Source organism: Zingiber officinale, chromosome 6B, assembly GCF_018446385.1.
Source record: "Zingiber officinale cultivar Zhangliang chromosome 6B, Zo_v1.1, whole genome shotgun sequence".
Classification (NCBI taxonomy): Eukaryota; Viridiplantae; Streptophyta; class Magnoliopsida; order Zingiberales; family Zingiberaceae; genus Zingiber; species Zingiber officinale.
Window position 1 is genome coordinate 85,336,667 of NC_055996.1, and position 11,330 is coordinate 85,347,996.

General features: G+C 41.7%; 2 protein-coding genes across 2 annotated transcripts; both read right to left on the reverse strand.

The window, feature by feature from the left end:
- Positions 1–5,302: 5,302 nt before the first annotated feature.
- LOC121992923 (inositol-tetrakisphosphate 1-kinase 1-like) lies at positions 5,303–6,885 on the reverse strand. Its single transcript, XM_042547567.1, has 2 exons — positions 6,808–6,885; positions 5,303–6,693 (listed from the first exon to the last, which is right to left on the reverse strand). Exon 2 carries the CDS (start codon positions 6,624–6,626, stop codon positions 5,583–5,585), a length of 1,044 nt encoding a protein of 347 aa, XP_042403501.1. The 5' UTR covers positions 6,627–6,693; positions 6,808–6,885; the 3' UTR covers positions 5,303–5,582.
- Positions 6,886–7,478: 593 nt separating this feature from the next.
- Positions 7,479–8,967, reverse strand: LOC121990380 (TLC domain-containing protein 5-like). The gene is made up of 5 exons (XM_042544517.1): positions 8,455–8,967; positions 8,231–8,371; positions 8,025–8,144; positions 7,842–7,937; positions 7,479–7,746 (listed from the first exon to the last, which is right to left on the reverse strand). Exons 1-5 carry the CDS (start codon positions 8,671–8,673, stop codon positions 7,606–7,608), a joined length of 717 nt encoding a protein of 238 aa, XP_042400451.1. The 5' UTR covers positions 8,674–8,967; the 3' UTR covers positions 7,479–7,605.
- Between the last annotated feature and the right edge of the window lie 2,363 nt (positions 8,968–11,330).

Genomic DNA, 11,330 nt, shown 5'->3' on the forward strand with positions numbered 1-11,330 from the left:
TGGGGTCTGCAGGGCCGAAGTCGCAGATCGGGAAGAATCTTCCGCTCGGTGCCTCTTGCGCTGTCGCAGGGGTTTGCCGGAGGTAGCCAACTCTGAAGCAACCACAATCGAAACCATCGACGGTCGCTCGGGTGAAAGGTCAACAGTAGCTACTGCTCCACTAGCTACTGGCTGGCTGGCTCACCCTCCACTCCCCAGCGCTTGTGTTCCCGCCTCATCGCCGAGCGGATCTTCGTGGGAGCCGACCGGTTGCAGGCCGCGGCTCTCCAACTCGGCCATCGTCGCAGCATTGATCTCTGCGTCCACGAACTTGCACTTGCCGGCTAGACACACTCGCAACATGATTCGAGCTGCAAAAAAGGAGGAAAAATTAGTTAGATTCAAAGGTTGGGAGAAGAAAGAGCATACCTAGGCTGAACGAAAGTTTCGTGCTAATCGAGCTCAAGCCGAACACGTAGAGGACGCCCTCCAGCAACAACTTGTGGATATGGTACTTCTGACCGGCCAAGCTTGAAGCTGCATAGAGGTAGTCCAATCGACTCTTGTACTTCCTGAGCTCCGGTGGGTTTGACACTTCTAGTTGCCAGTGGTCGAAAAATCTAGTCGTCCGGGAAAGCAAACGTAGAAAAAGTAATCTCTCCAATGCTTGTTGGAGGATGACATCTTATCAAAGAAGACTAAGCCCACTCGGGCTTGGAACAGAAAGGTCCTCGGTTCGGATAGTTTCGGATAATAAAAGTATTGGAAGAGCCGAGGGGTCAAAGGAATATCGTACAAGTGGAACAAACTACTACTTCGCACAACAGTCGAAAGAAGTTCGACACTAATTGATTAAGAGAAATGCGGAAATATTTACAAATTGCGGAGAAAAAAGGGTGGACCGAGAACCGTAGACCAGCGATGAACTGGTCCCTAAAGAAATATAAAAAAACCCGACGGTGGCTCATGCGGTCGGTCGAAAGCAGAAGGAAGAGCAATTTGATATCCAGATGGAAATTTGTAAGCAGACTTCAAACTCTCAACGTCACCCCCGTCAAACCTGGACTCGGTGGAAGTATATCATAGCCCAGGGACGGAGGCAGGGGGCTGGGAGGAGCTTGCCATTGAAAACAAAGAGGATGACAAAGAACAACGAAAAGATTTGAACGCAAAGATGAGGAGTCTTACAAGAAGGATTGCCGGAGAGGCAGAAGAAGCGAAACGTCGTCGGGAAGCTCGAAGATGAAGGCACGTGATGTGAGGAAGATGGCAACGCACGCGAGGTTTATAAACCTCGTGGTCGACCGCCCTAGACCGTCCGATCCAGGGTTGCGAAAAACTAAGCGGATATCTAGCTGTTGAATTCGAAAAGACGCCTATCACGTCGTCAGCGGATATCCGCCTGTCACGTCAACGTGTGGTGGCAGAAAGGAGGGCACGTGTCGCTCAATCACCGGACGACATTAATAAGGCTTAATTAAAAGGTATGGTCGCGTACTCGACCATAATGATCATAGATTTGCACGATCTTCAAGAAATTCGGGTGGCGTCAGGGCACTCGGCCGAGGAGCGCAAGAAAAAGATTTTTCTCCAAGTGTTGTTGCACGTTGCTCGAGCGACACGGATAAGCGATTATCACACAACCGAACGACCGAAGTACAGTTTACTTCGAAGGGCTTGGGCTGAGCAGCAATTATATATCTAGTTGGGCAATGTGAAGCCGAACGACAAAGGCGTGGAAGCATTATGAAGACTCTACTAGCCCAGTCAGTCGGACTTGCAGTGTCCTTCAACTAGACTTCAGGGGGAGGCTTGTGATGCGACGATAGAGAGAGCCCTACCTGGCACGGGGTCATCTATCAGGGTGGACATCAAAGTCATTGTGGTCAACGCCCGGGTGTCAAAGGTCTGAACGAAGGACAATTCCAATGGTCGGTCGGGCGGTTAGACCCCGACCGGCAAGAGACGGACCCGAGCAAACCTCCATTCCGACTCGGGATGATACGCAAGGCAGCCGACGCTCAATACAAAGCAACAAGACGCCGAGGGAGACCGCATTGCTGGTCTGAACGGGGGAAGATATGTTACTACACGGTCACCACATAGAATAACCACCAAAGCCGACAGAGCGGAGGACTCCCAACCGAGCAGCTACCCGCTCGGCCAAGCAGCGGGATCTAGCCATGGACGGAGTGGAGTCCCGACCGAGCAGCTACCTCGCTCGACCAAGCAATGGGACAATTATAGTATCTCTCGATACCCTTTTGGGAGATAGTGCCACTGACACGAGGTATGGTCGACAGGCAAATCGTATGGCAGAAGTTTTTACTATCGCGTCAACGATATGCATGCCCTGTTAAGGTATAATGTTTAGTTTTCTGACAAGGCTCTTTCATAGGATACATGGGAGAGCATGCCTATACCTCGAGAATCGTGCACGTTGTCCACCAAAGCTCTATATAAAGGGGGGTCCATCACCGACGGCGGTACACGTTATCTACTGTTTGCGCATAGTTCTACTATTGATCCGCTTCTCTTTATATTTCGATGACTAACTTGAGCATCGGAGGATCAACACCGAGGACCCCTTCCCTGACTCGATACTGACGTTGTTTATTTTACAGAGCAAAACAAGGTTCACAGTCTATCAACAGAGCTGCTATCTCCTAACTTTTTAACTTCACATTTTTGAACAGGATCAGATGGAATAGTTGATGTAAATGTTCTAAGTCGGGTGCACTATGGGGGAATATAAGATTTCCTTATATGCATACAAATAAGGAAGACTAGCATGCATGCAGTTTTGATTTTTGAACCTCATAATACTGATAGTGTAATACCCAGTTTTAACGTTGGAATCAAAGAACCATCAGAAAAAGGCAAGCCATACAAAAGATACAAAAGAATATCAAGATCCCCATTATCCTTACCCTGTTTCATAGATCCGTGTCACTTGACCTTACTAGTTTACATTGTTCTTAAGATGATGGAATGAGAGCTTGATGACTTTGGAAAACAACTAACGTAGGACTTCTAGCAAGTTTATAAAGTATAATTAAATGACAGTAACAAGGATCAATTCACTATTATGATTGGACTGCAAAATCTCAAATGCTTAAACTATGCACATGTTACCTCAAGTCAACGAACAAATAAATACTAGTCCTTGAGAAAAATAGTAAAACAAAGATTCTTGGATCCTAACTTACATTCTTCAGCTTTGGACTAAGCTAAACTATTGATCGTCAAAGAACTTTATTTTATATTAGAATGCTATGTAAAAGCGAGTGAAAATATATATGGCTGAAACTTCATCGGATGAACACATTACAACCACCGTAAGAATCAAAATTACTATGGTTTAATAACCATAACTTACTTACAACCACCGTAAGAATCAAAATTACTATGGTTTAATAACCATAACTTACTAAACCAATCATCATTCAAAACTTATCCTAGACTGTATTGTTTTGTTAGTAAACTAGAATCAACAAAATGATTGGGGGGTGCTTGGTTGGATGGTATGGGACTATGGGAGTGGGGAATGGGAAAGAAATGGAAAATTGATACTTGGTTTGGAGAATTAGTGGTGGGTCTCACAGATTCGATCCACCAATCATGGTAATGAGTCATTACTTAACAAAATGGGGGAATGAAAACCTCTCCATTTCCATTCCCCACTTCTATCATTCCTATTCTCATTCTCATTTCCTTCCGGTAACCAAGCACCCCCTCATAATTCATCGTACCTGTTGACTTCTTGAGCTTGGAGAAGCCTGAGGAATTAGAGGTAAACTCAAGACCGATTGTTGTCCATAATAATGACTTGGTTTCTTTATCAATGATTCATAATTCTTCATTCCTGTTGACTTCTTGAGCTTGGAGAAGCCTAAGGAATTAGAGGTAACCTCGGTTTGTTGGTTTTAGCAATTCATCCATTTGTTCTCTCATCAGAGTTTTCCTGCTCAAACAACAATACCACTTATTTTTGCATGCCGATGGCTTGGCTCGATAACTGCTATTCTCTTTCATGTCCATGTCTGACAACAACACTTCTAGTTGAATACCCAACACCATTGTTGATCATGTGCAAAAAAAATTCAGAAACAAATATCTTGTACACTTAAATCCATACTAATGTCGAATAACCATACCCGATGACAATTGAAACATTTCCAACTTTGAATAGGATCCCTACCTAAGATTCATCATCTTGTCATTTTGAAGACTGCCAATAAACCCCATTGAAATATCCTAATTATAATTCGCAGATGGTAAAATGTCTTGTATAGGTGCCTTCCATGCCATTCTTACATACTTGGCACCCAAATTACTCTTATTGATCACCTTATAGCATCAATTGTACTTCACATCACTGATGACTCAACCAATAAGTCAGCTGCCTAATATAGACGGTAAATTAGCTGAGGGACGCATGTTTTCCTACTCATTTATTTATCAATCATTAAGCAGGCCATGAAAATATTGCAATCTAGCCACTCTTTGCATGTTCTAAGATTTGCTTCAACAATACCCTCCCATGTGGTGGCCTGCTCTGTTTCTTAATTTATCTTTCTACAGATGACTGTGGGGCCGACCGTATGAGACGCCTAGGGTCAACTTATGACGTTTTGCAGAAAAAGATTTGCTTCAGCATTGAAGACTTGGAGAGTCAGACCTATGAAGCTTACCACCGACAACAATTCCAGAAATTCCAAGAGAACGTGTAAGACAGGAAGGCGAAATATTTAACTAGAATAAATAATGTAATTAACAATACATAATACTGGTTTCCCTATGCAAGTTTTCATTCCAAGTTAGTGACACATACCATGGCACCCATCAACCCAATCTCAGGTATAATCACGTTTAGCATCTAAAACAAAATATAAAGGTCCACCTAAGACTATTGTCTCACTGTTTATCCTACAAACTGTAATTCACCTATTTGATACAACAATAAATTGTGGATATCTCCAAAATCTATTAAAATAGATGACTAAAATATGAAGCAGATTCGTTCAAGAGAAAATCAAGATAGTAAAAATTCCATCATATAAAAGAACTACCAATAACAACATTCATAAAGGCTATGTGCATGAGATAAGGAGATAAAGCAATCCCTTTAGATTAACGTATAGTTCGAACAATGATGATAATTTAGAAGCAAGCAAGTGCAAAAACAAGATAATAATAATAATAATCTTGTGCATGTGTTATCTTAATTGAACCACAACAGAGAAACATCAGCCGAATGATTTAGATCAAAGATAATAAAAAAATGAGAAAAAAAAAGTGAATTTTGTGTATGCTAGATTGGTTGAAATCAGAACAGATCAATATTTAAAAAAAAAAACACCAACCTTATTACAGTTCTAAATGTACCAACTACTGTAGCAAAAGTAAGGATGTACAGTCTCAATGTATCAGTGTAAGAAGCAATAAACACACCCAAAGGTTAAAAATACATGATCTACTAACCTACTTAATCAGCCAAACGCCACTGCGGCAGTGCGGCTACATTCATATTGCTTTGATCATTTGCATTGGTATGAAGTGTAAGCTTCTTGACCTATTAAAGAAAGAAAGTACCAAAAACATTATCCAACTTCCTCTGTATCCTCTGCCAACTTGTTATGGTTGTCGGACAAATGCTTGCACTCGTTATTGGAGACAACTGAAGTGGCTGTATATTGCTCTTTCTTTTCATGAACAATTTTCCAGAAGAAGTCAGTTAAAACCTTTTCATAAAATGGCATTTTCGCATACCCAGGAAAGTAGTTGATGTCGATGACAAGGTAATGGTTCCCAGCTCTCACATCCCTAATTATGTCAAAATTGAAAAGTCGCAATCCTGTAGCCCGCCTCAAACCACTCGCTATCTTCGTGAGAAAGCTCAATGGAGGCATCTCTACCTCATCCAGGCGTTTGTAATATTCGGCATCTGCTGGGTTGTGCATGGTAATGTTGGACACTTGTGAGAAGGCGACAGAACCCATGGAATGCTCCAATTTCTCTTCGGATACATCTGGGAGGGACTTCCTCTTCACGCACTGTACGTAGTCCCCCACCACATAAACCTTGAAGATGACCCCGCCGTGGTTTACAAATTCCTGCAGCACGAGGGGAGGTTTTAGCTTGAGCAAGGCTTCACGGTGGAAAACCAGGGACATTTTATGGGATTTGGCGCTGCCATCGGCGACTAGGGGCTTCGCGATCACAGGGAACCGTAGGGCGCCGATGACACCGAAGTTGGAGAGGGCACTCGAGTTATAAATCACCACCTGGCTGGGGATCCCAAACGTCTCCCTCTCCTGGTGGATCTCGAGCTCCGAGACCACCTGGAGCATGGAGATACGATTGTGAAGGCGCTGGATGGCGAGGGGAGGGTCAACGATGGGAACGCCAGGGTTCTGGGAGGCAAAATCCACGAGCTGTGCCTTCCAGTCGTCTCCATAGAACTTGTGGAGCACACAATCGTAGGGGCCCTGGTCGGCGAGGCGCCTCGAGGTATCAATGGCGACGAGATCGATGCCTCGCTCGCACGCTAGGCCAACGAGAGAGGGCTGGATGAAGCTCAGCTTCTTCTTGGGCGCGAGGGCGTAGCCGACCACGAATCTCCGACGAGCAAGAGTTTCCTCCATTGCAAGCTCGGAATCCCGAAAAACACCTCTGATTCCGCCTCAATCCTCGATCTCCGGCGAAAACAAACTGCATTCTCGAGCAACGATTAATCCCCAATCCCAAGGTTCCTCCACAAAAATCCTATATATCAAACAGAAAAGATAGAAAAGCAAAACAAAAAAACGAAGATTAGGGTTCTACCCACTGAATCGCACTGCGAACGCCGAAAGAACTCGAGGAAGAGGCGAGAAGCGGAGCCGACGGAGAGAAGACTTTTTTATAGCACTCACGCGCCGGCGACGGCCACGAGTGACCACGTGGCGATTCACGATTCTCCGACTCGTACCCCGAGCCCTCGATCGAACGGTTCAGATTCTCTCCGGCGTGAACCGGGGTCATCGACCGTCGAACTGCTTTTCGACGGAGGAGAGCGATCGACGACGGAGGGCCCCGTTGCAGAATATACGGTGGGGCCAGAATCGGAGAGATTCACATGCGATGCGATGCGAAGGGTTGGCTTTTCCAAAACTCTCATTTTTGGTCCATTGGATGCAGTGCGAGGGCTGTCCCACCGTCCCCCACTCTGTATAGTGATTTCGACTGTTTCGCGAAATAAAAGAATGATGCGTATTGCGGTTCGTTGGTCGCAGCATTAAATGCATTCATTACCGTGTTCTGAGCTCTACTATCCGGTAGCAGGCTATCAGCATACGAGAAAGGGACCGACAGAAGTCAGCACTATTGGAACGACATTGCCGGTTCGGCGATGGTTCGGCGATTGGCTGCTGGTGAGTTAGACCGGAGCAACTAACCCTTAAAATTAATTAAAATGACACTTGCGAAAAATGAGTACGACTTTAAAATAGGATTTCAATTCTGAAAGCACAATCTTCTTCATTGCAGTCATCAACAGAGCATAAACTGATTCAGAACCGGTGTTCATCTGCAAAGATGCTCTCCGCTAAGAACCCAAAAAAAAAACAATGCATTCACTAAGCATTAACTCGAACGAGCTGAAACTTTGGCAGCTGCCATACCCATATCTACCGACCTCCTCCTCTTTGCTATCTTATATCTGAACATCTTGAGGATCTTGTAGAACCAGAAGGCACTGACCAGCTGCAGCCCCAGTGCCATGGCCTAACAAAACAAAGTACAGAGCAAGAAGATACAATAATCAAAATCTAAACAAATGGCAGACAGAACAAGTAGATCTAATGAAGCTTCGGTTGCACCTTAATCAGGAGCGGGTTGTCCGCTTTCAGCGTCACATATGTCAGATATGGGCCACCGACCATCCTGGCCAGGGAGAAAATGGCAGCGAACAAAACCTGCATCGCCATGAATCCATTAAATCAACCACAATTTTTCTTTCTGCTTCCTCTGACGAGAAGAGGAATTGAGGCGTTTAATTTTACATCGACTGTGAAATTTAGGTCGGTGTCCCTATGGCCAAGCTCTTTGAGAAGCTCCCTCATGTGGAGGAAAGGGCTAGAGATCTCTGTGATCCACATCGATGCCACCATTTCTGACCCACACTGTAGATTAAGAAGCCAGCCAAGTTTATCCACAATTCAAAGCATCGACGTACGTTTACGCGTCAAATTAAGCTCAAAGTACAGACCATTTCGTAGGCAAGACCTGCTCCGATTCCGACGATGCTAATTACGTGATGGATGGAGTTGTCCGTCTTGGGATTTCGGTCGAACAGGCAGCACACGAGATCATAAATCAGATACGATAGCGTCACGGCCAAGGCTTTCATCTGAAAGAAAGGAGGAGGAAAAAAAATAAACAATAAGAGAGATCGAGAGTCGATTTGTGTTGAAAGGTGAGGTTTTTAAGTACCTGCAGAGGAGAAGACCTCGAGGCCAAGGGACACAGGGGGCAACTCCAGTCCTGCACGGAGAAGGAGGCGAAGGAAACGGCGACCACGGCGTGGATGGCGGAGACGACGCGGTTGCTGAAGTCGAAAGAGCGGTGCCGGAACAGGCTTCGAACGAGTAAGAAGGTGGTCGACCAGAAGAGCACGCCTGAGGTCACCCACTTCGCTATGTAATCCTCCATCGATCTGTTCCTGATACAGAGCGAGAATTCAGGGAGAATTCCTGATATATTCTTCGACAGCTCGGCGATGGAAATGAATTGATTAGAAACAGTTTGGCGTGCATGAGATGGGTTGAGCTAGATTGGGACATGAACGTCCGGGTCATTAATGGTGAGAGGCGGTGACTGGATGCTCGTACTGTTCATACGTCTTCAGACGTTGGAGAAGCTTCTGTAGAGAGATGTTCTCTGACTTCATCTTCAAGATATGAGAATTCTTAAACCTGCACGAAGCTGAAACCTCCGTGCGGCTCCCGCGTGGTCTGTATCTGCGCGCTGTGTCGACTCGATGAACGAACTTAATATTCTCATTTATATTCCTTTAATTATAAAAAATATATTTGTGATAAATAAAGAATAAATTCGATAAGTAAATAAGTAAATTCGAAGAATGACAAAAATGGTGACACAATGTTAAAGTAGATCCTTGAATTATTAAATATTTATAGGTTTTATTTGTATGTCAGGTCCCACCAGGTAGGTGCATTTAATTTAGGGTTTAAAATATTTATCAATTTTTTATAGAATGTGTTAGAATGCTCTCGGAAAATTGTCTTATTATTAAAGTATGTTTTTTCTATTAATAATTGCACAATTTAGACGATATTTTTAGGGAGAAAAAATAGGTAATAATCTAACCTTAGATAAATGACATTTTGATAACAAAATAGATATGGATTAGAAATATTTTAATTAAATATATTTTCAGAAAGTCAATAAATATCGACGCATTTAAAAAATATCATCCTTGAATTAATGGCCTTGCTGTTTTACTATTTCCAAATTAATTTGATTCCATTTGCTTGGTGTGAGGTGGAGCACCGGTAATAATTTATTATTATTATTATTATTATTAATTTAAAAAATATTTAACCCTTAGGAACCGATTATTCTAGAAGCGGCGTTCATCCATCGAATGATACTATAAAATAATTCATAATTTATGATGAATTTAACAACAAATTTTTTCATTAAAAAAAAATTTACGACAAAATTAGTAACGAATTTAGTCTCATTGTTAATAAATCGTCCTAAAAATTTTATCCTAAATTTAACAACAAATAAAAACTTAAGCACAAAATTCGTTCATCATTGATTACGGACGAACACTGTATTCGTCTCTGATCAATGACAAATTTTTTTCATCACTGATGGGGGTTCTTCCTTGATCAACAACGAAACAAAGTTCGTCGTTGATCGATAATGAAATAGATTTCATTCTTAATCAGCGATGAATTTATCTGTTGATCGATAATGAAATACATTTTATTCTTAATCAGTGACGAATTTATCTGTCACTGATCGATCAACTATGAAAGATGTTTCCTCCTTGATGAATTTGTTGGTCGGGACGAACCCTTATTTCATAGCAAATTGCCGATTTTACAATAAATTTTTTTTGCAAAATTTATTGTAAAATCATGATTTTCCCACAATCACAAATATGCAAATCTGTTCTTATCGTATACATATAATACCTGTAAACTCAATCCATACAATTTCATAACAAGAAAGATCCATACCAAACACAACAAAGATTCATACAAAATCCATACAATCCAAGTCAATCTACTCATCACAAAGATCAAATCCACATAATATCAATTTACATAACATCACATATAGAGAGTAACAAATCCAAAACTGATACATAACACCAAAGATCCATAGCATCAAATATAGAGTATCAAATCCACATAACATTAACATACCATAACATCAAATCCAATACTAAGTCAATGTACTCATATATAAAGAAAATGCTTAACTCCGTTATAAAATATATATGGTAAGAATTTCTTAAAAGCAATAGAAATTAACCTTTCAATGAATATATTATAGTATGATTTTTCAAATCAATCAATTTACATTTCTTCGTATTGACATATCTTCCAAGATTAGAGAAATAACTATGTGAAAATCTTAATGATTTCAAACATTTATAGATAACATGTCTCTGATTCTTATTCAATATATAAATTGCTTTTGGCTTTGGTCCCCTATTACATTCACCGATATCAAGAGTGAGTCGTTTACAAAGGAGTCACATATCTTTTCTTACATTTAATTTTTTTTTTTTATTTTTTTGACAATATATATCATTGTATTTATCAGATTATCAAAAGCATTCTTCTCAATATGTATTATATTGAGATTATGATTAATCAAATGACTCTTCTAATTAATACGATAAATCTCAAAATATACTTCGTTTAGTCTATTTATGCGTACTTCCATTTTCATATGTTGTAGCATAAGGAGATTACCTAGACCGACGGCGTGCTTCGTGAGTTGGAGAAAATTGATATCAGCGGAAGTTCGCGAGGTGAGATCGAGATGGATTAGCGATTAGGGCTCACGAGAGGGACTTAGATCCCTAAAATTAGCGACAAAACTTGGATGCATCGCTAAATTCAAGGATGAAACCAAGTTTCAACGTAGAAATCAAGGGCAAGTCTAGGATTCATCCCTGATTCAGCTACGTATCATTGATTCGTCTTTGATTTCAGTGACGAATAAAGTTTCGTTGTTGAAATCAGGGATGAATACTTGATCAGTCGTTGAATCATGGACAAATATTGGATTCATTTCTGATTTCAACGACGAATCCAAGATTC

Bases quoted from the DNA above. Each gene is read 5' to 3' on its own strand.
- LOC121992923 (XM_042547567.1), bottom strand. From the start codon at position 6,626: ATGGAGGAAACTCTTGCTCGTCGGAGATTCGTGGTCGGCTACGCCCTC.
- LOC121990380 (XM_042544517.1), bottom strand. From the start codon at position 8,673: ATGGAGGATTACATAGCGAAGTGGGTGACCTCAGGCGTGCTCTTCTGG. The intron at 7,938-8,024 runs GTAAAATTAAAC...ATGGCGATGCAG, and splicing joins ACCTAAATTTCACAGTCGAT to GTTTTGTTCGCTGCCATTTT. The intron at 7,747-7,841 runs GTGCAACCGAAG...TTGTTTTGTTAG, and splicing joins ACAACCCGCTCCTGATTAAG to GCCATGGCACTGGGGCTGCA.